Source organism: Neolamprologus brichardi, chromosome 16 (assembly GCF_056152115.1).
Source record: "Neolamprologus brichardi isolate AB-2024 chromosome 16, ASM5615211v1, whole genome shotgun sequence".
Taxonomy (NCBI): Eukaryota; Metazoa; Chordata; class Actinopteri; order Cichliformes; family Cichlidae; genus Neolamprologus; species Neolamprologus brichardi.
Genome location: NC_142119.1, coordinates 1,823,960 through 1,839,773, shown reverse-complemented (window position 1 = coordinate 1,839,773; position 15,814 = coordinate 1,823,960). Strand labels below are relative to the sequence as shown.

The 15,814-nt window shown below is 38.9% G+C and overlaps 1 protein-coding gene across 3 annotated transcripts in view; it reads right to left on the bottom strand.

Annotated features, from left to right (window-relative positions):
- Positions 1–15,814, bottom strand: part of dpp10 (dipeptidyl-peptidase 10 (non-functional)) — a 246,521-nt gene that overhangs the window by 27,585 nt on the left and 203,122 nt on the right. For all 3 annotated transcript variants that reach the window (XM_087853043.1, XM_087853044.1, XM_087853045.1), the window contains 7 exons: positions 14,839–14,891; positions 11,740–11,821; positions 7,145–7,265; positions 6,137–6,291; positions 3,187–3,284; positions 2,489–2,612; positions 143–181 (listed from right to left, as the gene is read on the bottom strand). In XM_087853043.1, the coding sequence (XP_087709169.1) occupies positions 143–181; positions 2,489–2,612; positions 3,187–3,284; positions 6,137–6,291; positions 7,145–7,265; positions 11,740–11,821; positions 14,839–14,891 (672 nt within the window). The remainder of the gene's footprint in view (positions 1–142; positions 182–2,488; positions 2,613–3,186; positions 3,285–6,136; positions 6,292–7,144; positions 7,266–11,739; positions 11,822–14,838; positions 14,892–15,814) is intronic.

The following is a 15,814-nucleotide window of genomic DNA, read 5'->3' as shown; positions in this document are numbered from 1 at the left end:
CAAATAACTAAGAAATTCTACTTTGTGTTGCGTAATTTTTGAAAAATGTTGAAGCAGACATGATTTCAAGTGAAATTACAGCAATGGAGCACAAGCTTTTCAAAGTGACAGGCACTGACATGTAGAATAAAGAGAAGCTTACCTGCTTGGAGAGCCAGAGCTCAGAGCTTTCTTCATGTCTCTGAAAAACATGTCAGAGCAAAATGTCAGATGAGTGTTAATTCACCCACATCATAAAGATATTCTCATCTGTTACAGCCTTTCTTTCAAGGTTCTATTTTCTGCTTCTATTTGGTGCATTGTGGTTTGGAAACTGCAAACAAAACGAGCACGATAATTGATGTAATCACGTTCTTTTCCAAAATCATTGGTCTTTTATGTCAGCAAAATATTTACACAAGTGGTATATTTCTAATACTGTGTAAAAGTGATGCTGGAGTAGCACTTCAGTGGCTCATTTTCCAGACATAATCATCTGTCACGTAATAGCCTCCTTATTTTGCTGTTTATTTTAACACACCACTTGGGACATCATTCCCAGTTTGAACCCTCATTTCAAACCAATATGCATAAGCAGAAGCCAGAGTTTTGGCAAGAGGGCTCTGGGTGCTGTTTCCAGGCCTTAGCTAAGCTGCCTCTTGGCTGGACAGCGTGTTTGTCCATGCAAATCACACCAAATCAGAAAAGTGCAGAATTGGAGAGCGCCCTGTCCAGTCCCACGGTTCAACTGCGAGGTTAACACTGCTCTGTGTTGCCCAGTAAATATGGAGAGAATCTGGAACTGTGCTGCAATTTCGGCGGAAATTTTTCTCCAAACCGAAGAGTGCTTTTCAAACTTTTTCCGTCAGGGAGGCTAAAAGTACCTGTGTTTCTAAGTTTTGTTTTTATCACTTAACGACAAGTTACTGAACAGCCATTGGGTGAAACTGTTCTCAAAGAGGTATTTGGCGCTGTACCAAACCCCTCCTTGCTATAGTTTTGGTCGCTAGCAGTCTGGTCGCAGTCACTAGTTATATGTATGAAAGACACCAACTTGTCTTTGGTAAAGACACTTTGAAAAGTAAACAATGCACACTTCAAACTAGAATTTGCAAGTAGTTAGTGAGTGTTTCCAGAAAAGTCAGCATCTTCCATGCAAACTGCTGGCAATTTGGCAGTCTGCTAATGACTGAAGCAGTTACAGGTAGGTGCAGTACTCCGTGACAAACTCCAGCTAGCAACCATATCTTCAGCCAGTGTTGCCAACTCCTCAGTAAGGAAAATCGCTATTGGTTGTCCTAAAAGTCGCTAGAAGTCGCTAAATGACGTCATCACCTAATTTGCATAATAGGTCATGCTAATGTAATTGTAACCTACGCTGTTGGAGAGAGAAATAACATCGTGGACGAGACATAAAGTGAGCAAAAAACGTCCTAAATGCATTTAGAATTTATTTAGAACTACAAATTAAATTTCTTTTAGCAATTATTGTTTTTTGTAATGTCTTTCACGTCTTTTTTTAGCGACTTTTTTTCTAAAAAAAAGTCGCTAGGGGGTCTGAAAACTCGCTAAATATAGCGACAAAGTCGCTAAGTTGGCAACACTGTCTTCAGCACCAACCTCCAGCAACCGCTTCCCAACTGTCTCTGGGACACACATTTTTCTCGAACAACCCGACTTTCTCCGTGGCAAGCTAACAGTCCAGCTAAGTAATAATCTTTACAGCCATAATAACAGTTACAGGGGTTATTACAAGGGGGAAGACATCTCTCTGAGTCTGCATGGCACAGCTCCTCTGTGCGGAGAATCCTCTAATTGCAGCAATTAAAGCCTCCTCCCATATACAGAACTTATTTCAGTAGAAACTTTCTGGATTTAAATGCTGCCATTAATATTTCTGTGATATAAAAATTAATGAAGTCCTATATTTTGTCGGTTTTTAGTGATCTGGTTTCAGAAATACTCAAACCTGCCACAAGCAAAACACGAGATATTAAATAAAGACTTAACATCAGCTCTTTGATCATAACTAAACACTCTGTCACATTAAGAGTTTAATATGGTGCCTGTGCAATGAAGATAACACATGTCTGTGTAACTGCTGAAAAGGTGAATGAGAGTCATGCAAAAACAATCAATGTGCTTTCTGTTTAACATGAATAAAAGATGCCACCCTCGTTGCTTATCCTTACTTAGATCTTCATCTCACGGCAACAAAGCAGACAACAATCAATTAGTGATCTCAAAGAAGAAAAGGAGTAAAAAGTTTTACCTTAAAAATCAGATAAGATGTTCTAACTCACAAGGCAGATCTAGCCTTGATCAAATAATCTTAGTTTAGTGCTGCTGCAAAGTTTTTAAACATGAGTGAATACTTTGTTATATCAAAAACAGAGAAAATAAGTCTTTTTTCTATATTAAGGAAGTTAGCGATACTTTATAACATGAGATAAAAGAAGGAAACATGTGTTAACAATTTTTCTGTCCACACAAAAACACACACACAGACCGTGACGCAGGCTCCGGTGGTGGTGTCACACACAGTCAGGATGGAAATGTTCTGGGCCCGGTTTAACCATCTAACAGATGTCTTGGTCTTGCTGATCCACTTCACCATTGTCACATAATGTTCCCTATAAAAACAAATTATATCATAATGGTCATATCATGTCCTGTAATTACATGTTCACAGGCTAGATGCTTTTTTAATTCAGCACATCTAAAACCTATTAACAACTACAAACAACTGCTCTACACACTTAAGAAAAGGAACCATTTGCACAGCTGAGCTCACTGGTTTTTACACCTCTACAAATTACCTCAATGTCAAGCTGCTGTTTTCCTTTTGTTAGTTCTCTTCCACACAGTCCTATCATGCTGGTAAATGGCATGCAGACTTTCAACATTCATTAATATCCACTGAATTCTGGCACACAGTAATGCAAGATTTCTAAATGGTACTTGCATGTTGTAAAATAACTTCACCCACTGTGAGAATAATTGGCCATTGTTTTTTTTTTCCTTCATTTTATGAACTGAAAGCAGTTGTAACAACTACATGCGCAGAGTGAAAGATTTCCCAATTACAGGTGCAAAGTTAAGAGTGAGAAAAAATGATCATCTGAAGTTTGAAATGTCAGAGGTATCCCTTTAAGTGGCACAGCAGCTGGTGCAAAAGTTTGGCAGGGAAAATGCAGCTCCTCTCACCGCAGCTTGAGTGTCTCTGGAGGCATGAGCTCCAACGTGTGCGTCGGCCCGTAAAGGTTGACTACATAGAGCTTCACCGCTGGGTTGGGTTGACCAGCCTGCATGCAGAACCAACAGTCCAGAGTTTAGACAGAAATCTCACTTCACTGCTGCGGAAAAATGCTTTATGCAACACTCTCCAAAGTGGCAACTGTGACTTATAAAGTGCTGCCAAATTAAGTGATTTTGAATGAATAATTCATTGAGAGCAGTCTTTAAAAACTTAAATGCACATACAGTTATGCTGTTATGTGGAAACAATTTAGAATTTTTTGTCACACAAACTGAAAAACAGATACAAAAAAAGACATAAATACTTAAACTAAAGCAAGTACATATGACAAACAGGCATGTTAAACTTGACAATTTCAACATTATTCTGCATTTGATGCATTTAGAGCATTTAGAGCAAAGTTTAAAGGGTTAGGGGTATTGTTTGAATTAAGTTCATATCTGCTGTATTGTATTTTATTTTCACCTGTTTTCACAAACGTGACCAGGGTGTTCCTGGCCTTTCACCCAATGACAGCTGGGAAGTTCAATAGGATACTGATATGGTGCAGATCTATAAATACTCAGGTTGGCATCTGCACAACAAACTAAACTGGCCTTGAACATAGATGCTCTCTACCAAAAGGGGCACAGCTGTTTCTTTTAGCTAAGAAGGCTTAGCTCCTTTGAGGTCTCCAGCAAATGCTGCATGTTTTACCAGTCAGTCATGGCAAGTGTCTTTAATGCTGCACTGGGAGGCAGAGGGGAAGACAAGGACTTTGGCTTTTGGACAAATGGCTAAAAAGGAAGGGAAGTGGGGTCATTGGGGTTTGGTGGAGAGATGCACAGTGATCAGCTTACTTCACTGAGCTGCAGGACGGAACGGCTCAGAAGATCCTCGGTGCTCACTGTCATCAGGTTATTGAACACCTGAGTCAGTGGATAAATATCCAAAAGTCAATAGCCAAGGACCCCACAGCCATCTGTTACTTGCTCTGCTTGTCTCTGTTTCCTCTTCAACCATTCAACTACACAATTCTTATATAAAATATAGCTTTTTTGGTGGTTATTTAAATACAGTTAAACACATGTTAAATGATTGTGATAAATCTTGTTATTTCTCACGGAACACTAAGTAAATTCTTTATTCCTTTGTTGGATCGTCAAAGGAGCTTGCAAAGAAATCATTGATCAATGGATCATTTATGTTAAATAATATAAACAAATATTAAATACAAAATACAAATGTTAAATATGGCTTTAGAATCAGTGTGGCTGTTTAGATTTTTAGGCAACTAGGTCAGCCGTTATTATACTGTTTAAGCTAAGCTAGAATATAAAAGTCATCATTCTTGTCTCACTAAAAAGGAAACAAGTCACAACTCTTCACTGGCTTGTCTTGCAAGTGGTGCCTCTTGTTGTTCTTCATCAAACTCATCTACTACCAAAAAACTCAGAAATACAGAGAAGCTTCGACGTGAATAGACTACCAAAAGTCTATGTGCTGGCCTTAAATCTAGTTTACACATAGATGACAAATGGTCATCTACAATTATCATCACCAGGGGGCAGTGTCATGGAAAACTCTTGTGTGGGCAACTCTTGCTTTCGTAGCTACTGGTCATTCAAGCTATCATGGAAATGAGTGTTAAACAATAAAAACCATCTACTGCAATTTCCCCCATTATTCATCCCCCGAATTCCGCTGAGGTTCCTTTTTCTGCCCTCTTTTCAGCCAGTTAGCATTCAACCCATACAAGTGTCAGTCCTGTTGGGCTATATGTGGTGTTGTTTTCTGAGAGGACTCAACACAAGTACTTTGACATCACATCCATTATATACACAGAATTCTTCTCTCTGTGTAGCCAAATACATACGAAACCAGATGATTTTTTTAAGAACCTCTAAACTAAAAAAGTGTGTGACAACAACAGCAAGTAAAACACTGAGCAGAAAAAAAAACATTTTGTATTATCACAATAACTTAAACAACCATATCTTATAGGCTACTATATTTCTGTAAATTAAGCTGAAGCATGATAGCATTGACACCGGCTGCTTTTATTTTTACTTTTACTCTTCCTCTTCTTTTAGCTTGACTAATGGAACCCAATCTGTCTCCCTCTCACCCTAGCCCTAGAATCCTCTTCTGTCACACCAACCCTGTGGATGTCCTCCTACACTACACCCAAAACCTTCTCTGAGGTTCCCCTTTCCCTCCAGTCTGGTAGCTCCATGTTCACAATTCTTTGTCCAACAATTCCAGTTCTATTCTATTCTGCTCTGTTTATATAGTGAGTCACAACAACAATCACCTCAAGACTGTTTATATTGTATGGTAAACCTCTGCAATAATACAGAGAAAACCCCAACAATCAAACGACCCCCTTTGAACAAGTACTTGGCGACAGGGGTAAGGAAAAAATCCCTCAGGGAGTGGCAACCATCTGCTGTGACCGGTTGGGGTTTGATGGGAGGAAGACATGATAAAAGACACACTCTAATATCCCTTCTCTGTCCACATGTCCAAATCTCAGCTCTCAAACCGCTCAGTCTGAGCTGTCCCTTTGACATGCTGATTTCTATTTCTGTCCATCCTGGTCACTTCCAGTGAAAATCTTAACATCTCCATCTTTACCAGCTACAGCTCTGCCTCCCATCATTTTGTTAGGCTCACAGTCTCCAAACCATAAACTATAGCAGGTCTCCATACCATCTTGTTAATCTTCCCTTCATCTTTTGATGGTATCCTTCTGTCACCCACTCCACTCTGCCTGTACTCTCGTAAGTCACCTCTTTTGTTCACTGTCTGTTGACTTGGATGGTTGACACCAGGCATTTAAATCTCTCTTCCTTTTATTTAGGATAAAAGATAATGTATGTGTGTTATATGCATGGATGTCGTCTAAGTGACGGTTACCTTGGGGTAGGGGTACTGCTTTCCTTTTGGGTATGTCATGCCAGTGAAGCGAGGTAAAGCCATGTTGGGCACCAAAGTGTCATTGAGAACCAGGAAGGCCAACCTCTCTCCATCAGGAGACCACCAGTGAGCCACATGAGTCTTGAGGATCTCCTCTATTTGGAAAAACCAGCAGAAAGTTTTAATCATTAAATTAATGAATATGAGGGGGCTGAAAGTATTAAAAATAGCTCAACATAAATGTTGTTCTTAAAGTCACAATGTGAAGATTTTTATATCGAGGTCCCAAATTTGAAGCCATCAGCTAATATTAGTTAAATTACTAACTGTACTGTAAATGGGCTCAGTTTAGTATAACGAGAAAACGCTTGTGTTTGAAGACCTAACACAAAACCAAACACATATAAGTGGAAAAAGGGGATGCTAGAAGAATTTGTGTTAAATTAGGTGTTAATCTGGGTTCAAGAATCACAGATAAGTAAATTACTTTATTACACAAACATAATTAAGAATAAAAGAGAAAAACAAGAAAACAGCAGTTACTGAGGTTACTTGCCTTTTTAAATTAAAAAAAGAAAACATTTACATAAGCTTCTTTTCTCCTGAGAGATGGGGCAAAGTGGCTAAGTGTATGCAGTGTGTGTTTGCTTAAAGCACATAAAATGACTCCTCACACCCACGGGGGAGATATGAGCACCAGAACAAACATTATGAATATTTAATAATGGTGGTATTTCTAAACACAAGTATTTTTAGTTTAATGAGATAGTGTGTCAATGCTTTGAAATTAAACAGACATATTTTTTTATTCCAACTTCCCAATAGTTAAAGCTCACTGTCACAAAGAAGTTTCTCAGCAAGTCATTACATGCGTAAAGGTTTGTCTGTAACTGGCATTTTCTTGCCTGGTTTCTTCAAACAACACCCAGGTAAATGTATACTCTACGCAATTTTGCTAGTCTTATTCTCAGAATGTGAAAAAAATGTTTGGAGAAAACTGATAGGTACCTTCATAGAGCCAGTCAGCAATTCCATTGAAGATGACCCCGTCTTTTCCCGAGGATGTTAGCCTAAGGGAGTTGCTCTTGACATCCGACTGATAATAGATGTTGTTTTCAAATATGTAGATCTACGGAGACAAAGCACACACAGGCACGACTTAATATGATACAGTAAGAAATAAGGAAATGCTGCCAAAAGAAAAAATTGGTGCATGACTCGAAAACTTATTAAGCATGTGCCAGAGTTTGGACTGTAGCACACATGCACTGGATTAACAGTTACACTGAATGTGCACAGTACCTGCTCAGCATCCAAGCAATTCTTTTAGGATTAAAAGTGCGAGCCAGTGCTGGTAAGCCAAGTGATTAATGCTAATGTTCTGTGTACTTTATTTATGAAAGTAAGCTCTTACTCCTTAACAGCTCAACAGTAACTTTAAAATCACAAAATCTACCACTGGGATGTTAAAGTTCAGAGACTTGCACTCAAAAAATCAGGAGGATTTCTCAAAGTCCCCAAGTCTGTGAGTGTCGACATTGGAATTGGGCCCATGTCTTACTTTTTTTTTTTTAGAGATTGTCATGCTAAATTGGCACTAGAGTTCCCTAACTCTTTTTATTTCTATTTATTTATTTATTTTGGCAGGACATGAGAGATCGACTCAATGAATTAGATCTGGGCTACAACTTAAGCTTGGCCATTTGTGAAATTGGCACTAATAAAAGCACTAGCGATTTAGTTTCTGTTTGTATTGTATCCATGGACGCACAGACATCTGTCATTGTATTGCACTAATACGAATGAAAACTTAAGGACCAGTCTACAAAGGCTGGCAAACCCAATTTCCTGTTTTTGCCTGCCACCTGGCTAATACTACACCTGACCACAATGCCCATCCATGTGGATGGTGGGAGAGGCTGGCAGTACTGTGCTATCTTTTTCAAAGGTGTTTAGCTTGGCTTAGTGGATCAAGTCCCACCCAAAAGATCCTCACGAGTGAGCCACCCTTCGATCTCTAGTGGCACAAAAGCATCAATGGTTTCTCCAATCCAGGAGAGGTGTGTATCCATGAAAAGACTGTTCAGTTGGAATGGTTAAGTACTCAAATGGAGGCCAAAATGAGTTTGCTCAGTGGGGTTCTTGGGCTCACCCTTAGAGAAAGGGTAGAAGCATTGAGATGGTATGAGCTACCGCTCCTTTGTCTTAAAATAAGCCTTTCTGGGAGTTTGGTCTTCTGATTTATAGGAACTTTGTGGGCACGTTCAATCAAAAGGAGCTCATGGGGCATTCAAAGACCACAGGAGTCTCACCAAATGGTGCACTGGCTCTGGAAACATTGTATGCCCAGAGATAATGGTGGTCTTTTAAATACTTGGAGACTGTGGTCTACGTCCTATTTGGAAAAGTTCTGAACTTGTTTCACTTGTTAGAAAGAAGTAGGTTAGGGACTAAAATCTACTTGGTTTGGTTTTTAGCACTTGTTTAAATTAAGCCACTAAAAATGCTTGGGAAGGTTTAAGTGCTAACATTTACTTGGGGAGGGTTTAACCTCTTAAGCCCCAAGCCTAACTAATCTCCTGCCTTTTGCCCCCGTATCAGGGGGCGTTGGAGCTTAAGACTTTGTGGATTTCTTAGGATTTCCATGTACATGTAGCTGTCCAGAACCAAAAAATTAATTATCTCAGATCAAAGAAGTATCTGTCTTCGGACGTTCCCAAAAGCCAGAAGTCTGTTGCTTTATATGATCTTACATAAGAATTCATTAGCAAGGGGCCTCTCCATGCACTGACATAACCTCACAGCCAGCAGAGCCTTCTGCCGTCTGGCTGGAAGACATCCAGATAACATCAGTCCAGTAGGCAGTCTGTGCAGCATGTGTTAAAGGGTTCAGAGAAATTGCAATTTAACGCTAGACCCACTTCAAATGCCCTGCAAAAGGATGTTCTCTAAAGTGTGAGGGCTTATTATTATGATTGTGAAGTGAAGATTATCAGACATTTGAAGTTTTATTGCAGCAGGTTGGATTAAATTGTAGAGGCTTGAAGTATATTAGTGATGTCAGCAATAACAAAAAAAAAAAAAGGAAAACAGTTTCAAATAATCTAAACAACACAATTTCTTTTTTGGGTTTTTCATGTAACAACCGCAACAATTTCCTCTACTAACTGGAGATAGCATCCATGTAAGTAAAGCAGTAAAATGGTTGACTTGAAAATTTGTCTGGTGAATTGAAAGCAGTTCCAATTTCTTTGGAACTTTTCTTATAGTTAGGAATGTGATGCTGAATTCACAGTGCTTTAACAATTAATATGCTACACACATCTCATACTTCCCCATTGTGCAAGAAACTATACAAATGTTTTCAGTACCTGAAATAATTTTCAATATTTGACATTATATGTTACTGAAAATGGGGATGGTTCTAAACAATAAGAGTAGATGGTGACATTATGGGGTTTAAATGTATAACATAATCCCCCACAATTTACAATGTATGTATAAGGAAATTTTAAGTTCTGGTCATTTCAAGGTTGCACTATTTTACAGCAAACATGCTGTGTAAAACAGGGACAGTCCATGCTTCCCATATTCCCTGTAATTATCCTACTTTAAATAGGCTCAAAAACCAAGATAGGTTATATGTATACAGTAGACTTTGTAACAATACAAGCTACTATAAAAGAAACATGTTTTCCCAAAGTTTAATAAGTTTATTAGTAAAATTTAAATATATGAATCAAGGCTGTGTTTAAAAGTAAAAATCTGTTTTCTAGCAACAAAGGAAATAAATGTACTACGGCTAAAAAAAGAGAGAAATTGCTAAGGTACAATGGTTATTAGACCAACACCCAATGTAAGGCTTTTCCCAACTACCAAATCATTTTATGTTCTTGTTATCATTAAATTATCAGTGTGTGCAAGCTCTTTAACTGAATTGTTATGTTTAATGGTAAATTATAATTGTTTTTTTCAATAAATTTTCAAATGAGCCATTTCACAAAATAACAGAACAGATTATTATTTTTCTTTATTAATATAGATTTATAAATTTACATTCCTCATGCAATGTATGAATGTTGTCCTTGATTCATTTCTTCGTGGAGACTTTCAGTCCTAATAAATAATATTTTAAAACAGGTTTTTGACAGTTTTCTAAAATCTTTGTATTTCACTGATTTGGGGATTTTGGTCCATTCATACTTCAAATATGGACTAGTTTCCAGTTCCATAATAGCAGAGTAGGCACTCATTAAAACTCCTCAATTCTTTTTAAAATCGAGAATTGTTACGCTCATATTCTTTGCTGAAATAAGTACACTTTGATTTGGTGGAAGTTGCCAACATTATCTAAGAATTGCTGGGAAGCTTAGCCGTCATGTTAAAAAGTGTGTTACAATTAAAATTCAGAAAGCCGCTCAAATGGGACTTAATTACAACTTTGTAAACTGTGAAAAGTCATTATCTTGTTAGTTAGTGTCACTGTGCATGTCCAATCCATTCTTTAAGACTCTACGGTGATGAATGGACAGCACTAATACATATTCTAGTCATAACTCTCCGACATCTTCCTAATGAGAAAACACAAATTCCCAAAGAATTACTGTGAAGCTCACTTACAGCCGGTTACAGCGGAATACACACCATGTCATTGTTTCCAAAGATGCACTTCCGCCTAATGATGCTGTGCTTGCCACTCGAGAGCTAGAAAACCTTCACATCTGTCTACCTCACCTCCTTATCACCATAATGACTTCCTAATGGAGTCGTGTTTGATTTATGCTCAAATATTCCACGCTCAAATTTGCAAATATGGACACTGCAGCTCTACTATGCTTTTTAAGCCTTTTAGCTGTCAACAAAACAGCCTTCCCATCTGTTCTGTACAGATACATAAAAAAGTATGATGGAAGAAAATTAGATTTAATTAGGGTCCCCTCAAAAATGTGAACCTGAGCACGTTAAGTAGGACGTTGTGAATTACAAATAGCACAAAATTGCTGGCAACAGGACACAAACAAAGACAGCGTTCGGCGTGCTGGAAAGTCATGTGACACAATGTCATCCACAGGCCTGGAGCTGAAGATAAATTCCTAATTTGTGGGTTCCAGAGTTGCTGATCCTTCAAAACGCACTGTTTTATTTTTCTGTAGAAACTGTGAATTGGCTGTTTACTGGATGCCAGATAAAGACTGTTGGACTCAGCAACAAATGTGCTGGCAAAAGCAAAGAGAAGCCATTGATTTTGTGTCTAAACTGATTTAACTGAGTAACAAAAACTTATAATAATAGATAAATAAAAATCTTATCTGTTTCATCCATGTAATTTGATACTTATGTTCAAAAATAAATGAAAAATATTTTAATTGGAGTAAATCTTACATATCCATGAAACAACAGGGCTGTGCAAAAGTTGCATAACCTTGTAAATGTTACAAATACATTTTAAATATCTTTTTTTATTGTTATCTACCTGTGTCTGATACCTGAGACCAAATCCAAGTGTTTTAAAGAAATGGCATCCAACCCAGTGTAGTGAAAGCAGTGCAAAGTGGAACTAAAAACAGGTTTACGGTGTGAAAAGATTCTCTATGTGTCCTCACCAGCTGTTGGCCTTGCACCCCCCAGGCAGCATACTGGAGAACTGAGTTAACCACCTCAGGAGGGTCCAGCTCCCAAACCTCCCTAAAGTAAGGAAAGAGTAAACAGAGGATAATAATCACTCAACATCCACTGGTGGATAATGGCTAGGCTACTTTTTTAGATGAAAATTATGGAAATGTGCAATTCAATAGACCACTTTTGTGTGTGTGTGTGTGTGTGTGTGTGTGTGGGGGGGGGATATAATGCAAAAACAGTGAGTAATAACAGCAAACCTGTAAAGCCAAAGTGAATATCGTTGGGTTCCTAGGCCCCCATTTTGAATATATTAGCTCATCGACTGGCCATTATTATGACTTCCATATGAATTGCCAGTAGGTTGTTGCCTCTGGCAGATTATGATAAAGTTAAGGCTTATCTCCTGTTAGAATGGGTGGAAAAGCCTTGCAGTCATGTGTTGAAGACAAGAGATGTCTGTAATAATTTTGAAAAACCAAATGGAAGTATATTACAAACTGGAGAGTGAAAAACAGCCTGATATCAGTGAGATGGGGAGGACTGATGCTGCTAAACCTTTTCTAAAACATCTGAGCGTCAACTCTGCCCATCTCTAGTCAAATTTCATGCAACAGAAATGATGCGCAACAGTGCATTTTAATCAAGGTTGCCTCTCTACTTTAGCCATTGGTTGAGTTACAGGTGCAACAATTGTGACCTTATCAAATGGCAGCAGTGGGCCAATACATCTAAAGTCAGAGGTTAAAAAAATAAAGCAAATGTATAAAAACAGTTTTTAGGGGAGCACCCCCCCCTCAATGTTTATATACCACATGCTTTGGATCAGTTTGTTTCTTGCTTTAGCTGACAATGGCATACACTTTGAAAAAAGCCCAAGTTGGCCATAGACCCATTTGCCTGATGTCAGCACAGACATGACAGAGATTAAAAGGAAATGCCAGCGCAATGCCCCAAAATGCCAGAGCTTTCTAAAATAACACTCGTGTTTGAAAAGGATAATCCAATCAGCTGTATAAAGTTTTAATCTCTCTCTGATTAGTAGTCAGAATCCCACTCATGACTGTGACTTATGAAGCTGGCAGGAAGTCATTTGAGCATGTCCTGGACGGTTACTTTGGATTGAGACTTTGTGCAGAATGTTTGGAAAATCAGTCTGAAAGCAGCGGGATGCCACAGACGGCAGGCTGATCTTCAAACTTTATTTTGACTGAACATAAAATTTAGAATGGTAAAGTTTCATCATGAAAACACAGATTGCACTTTTAATCAATACTCTGCACAAGCTAGTGAGAGTTCTGGGGATATACAAATGGTAAATGGCCTGCATTTGTATAGTGCTTTACTAGTCCCTAAGGACCCCAAAGCACTTTACACATCCAGTCATCCACACATTCACACACTGGTGATGGCAGCTACATTGTAGCCACAGCCGCCCTGGGGCGCACTGACAGAGGCGAGGCTGCCGGACACTGGCGCCACCGGGCCCTCTGACCACCACCAGTAGGCAACGGGTGAAGTGTCTCGCCCAAGGACACAACGACCGAGACTGTCGTAGCCGCCACAAAAAATATTCCCAGTCTGTACTTGAGGTAGTCAACTTACTACTTTCCACTGAATGTGTTGTTTCCTCTATTTGACTGCAATTGATACAGTTTTTGTACTTTTTGCACTTAACCTGTGTAATTTTACATAGGTGTTGTGTTGGTGAAATGTATAAACCATAAAGGTGGTTTACCCCTTTGCTCTAAATACAATCCATAAAATCTGTCTTTTGTTTTAGTGTAAAAATATAACAAAGATCATTTTGCAATTTAGGATTAGTTCAAATCAATGATAATCATACTAATTATTAACATTAAATTGTACATCTAAACAGGTAGTAATAGTAGTATTAGTGGTAGCAGTAGTATCTACTTGCACTGTGAAGTTCTGTGCAGGTTTGCAACATTAGGCTGAGTCTGGGTGGAGAGTACAGCCACATGCACTTCCGAATTCATTCAGCTCCTCTATCAGCACTCACATCATCAATAAACACCAGTGATGCAAACACCAGTGTTCCTTGCTTACTTGTATGGCAGCCACACAACATAACATCACCTCCACCATATGTGAGAGATCACGTCAAAAGCACAAGGATGATAAAAGACTACAGCCCCCCACCTAGAACCTCGAGAATCTGGGGAGGGGAGGACAGAAAGAATTCCTTTCACAGAATTAAAACTATGTACAAATGGTAAACATAAAAATGACAAACATTTAACAATTCACCCTAACAGTATGCTTCTGCTCAGGACCTGTTTCTATCCTTCTTCATCCCACAACAGGCTGACAGCACATGGAAGGAAAGCTTATGCAGTGAGGACACTGGCAATGGCAGCTTACGCCTTTCCATTATTCAATGGATTTGAATTTCTGCTCAGCTAATTATTCAACAAAATAAATGTATTCTAGGTGAACAATACCCTGACAGCCACGATGCTGAAAGCACCTGTCTAATATTGTGTATACCCTGTTGGACTAGCTAAAACAACTGTAACCCCTGAAACACATTGGACATGACTCCATTGTGTTTCAGCTTCGCCTGAGCTGATTGCATGAACTCAATTATTGCGATTCCACCAGATGCACCGCTGTGTGTGATGTCTCACAAGTGGCTCTCTGGTGTACCCCTCTCCCCACTGGATGAACTTTGGGCCCGCACTGGCCCAGTATAAGATAAACAAAGACGATTTAGAATCATGCAAATAAACTCCAGTATAGCACAAGAGGAAATTCTAGGCAGGCAGGTGCCCCTGAACATGTGGGGCCCTTAGAATGCAGCTTGGGTCTGCTTGTTTATTAATCTCAGTCAGCTAACATCTGGAACAAGACAAACAATCCAAATAACAGACATACAGTTTGTTTCAAGCGTGTCACAGCATGTAAATTGATCCCACAGTACTCTATTCATTGTACATAGCTTATATAAAAATGCCTGTGTTCTACAAATTTGTCAAACCCTGTGAGTCATGGATATTTTTCCACTAATGACAGGTGTTACTATCAAAAAGGTTGCCCCTCAGTAACAGCTAAGGAATACTTACCGAGTGTGAATATTGTAGATGCTGTAGGAGGCCATGTAGGAGTGGCGATAAACCTGCAGTAAAATAAAGAGAGAATGGAAGAAAGATTAAAATATGACTGAAGCGTTAACGAGAGAAGCAGAAGTGTCACGATAATGACATCAGGACAAAATACAAATGATAAGAAGAAAGGCATCAAAGAAAACAGATTGCTGGCTGTTCTCTGTGATAGAATCTGTAGACAATGCAATTTGCATGGGTGACAGCTGTGGGACGAGACATTTTAATTCCATCTGAGAAACCCATCATCGCCGAGTGCCTATGTGCTCAAAACTCGGGAGAGACAGAGATGGAAAGGAGCGAGGGAGAGGCATTCAAAATGACAGAGGGGTGCATGTAAACTGTCTGAACCACCACCCGCCCACCCCCTCTGGAGAAGCTGTGCTTGACATGATAATAGACCTCTGACCGTGGCTAGTGATCGGGGACAGAAACAGCCCAGACTTTTGCATTCCATCAGGAAAAAGACACTCAAGTATTCAGCTCTGATACAAAGCAGAGGAATTTTACAAGTGCCAGCTCTGACATGACATTCTGTACTAATGTAAATATTAGTGCAGATCAGAGCTGCAGTTGACTGGGAATTGATGTAAGCCGAGACATAATGTTATTCCACTCATCAAAATGAGTAAAATTGTTTCACCAAAGGTAGTTAGTATTGCCATTTTCATGGATTGCAATGGATGGCTGAGTGGATGGATTGATGGATAGAAGTCTATTTTTTCCTTTCTCACTATATTAAAGTTTAGATTTACCTAGAAAAGGACACTGAAGACAACAAAACCTTCCAAATGTTCAGTGATATACGCTTGAAATTTTATGGTCCACTGTTTCGAGGCTGTAAAACAATATTTTTTAAAGCCTTAATATTTCTTTCTCTACAAACAAATACAAAAACAACTACAAATCTATTTACAGGTGAACCAGTTTCATCCCC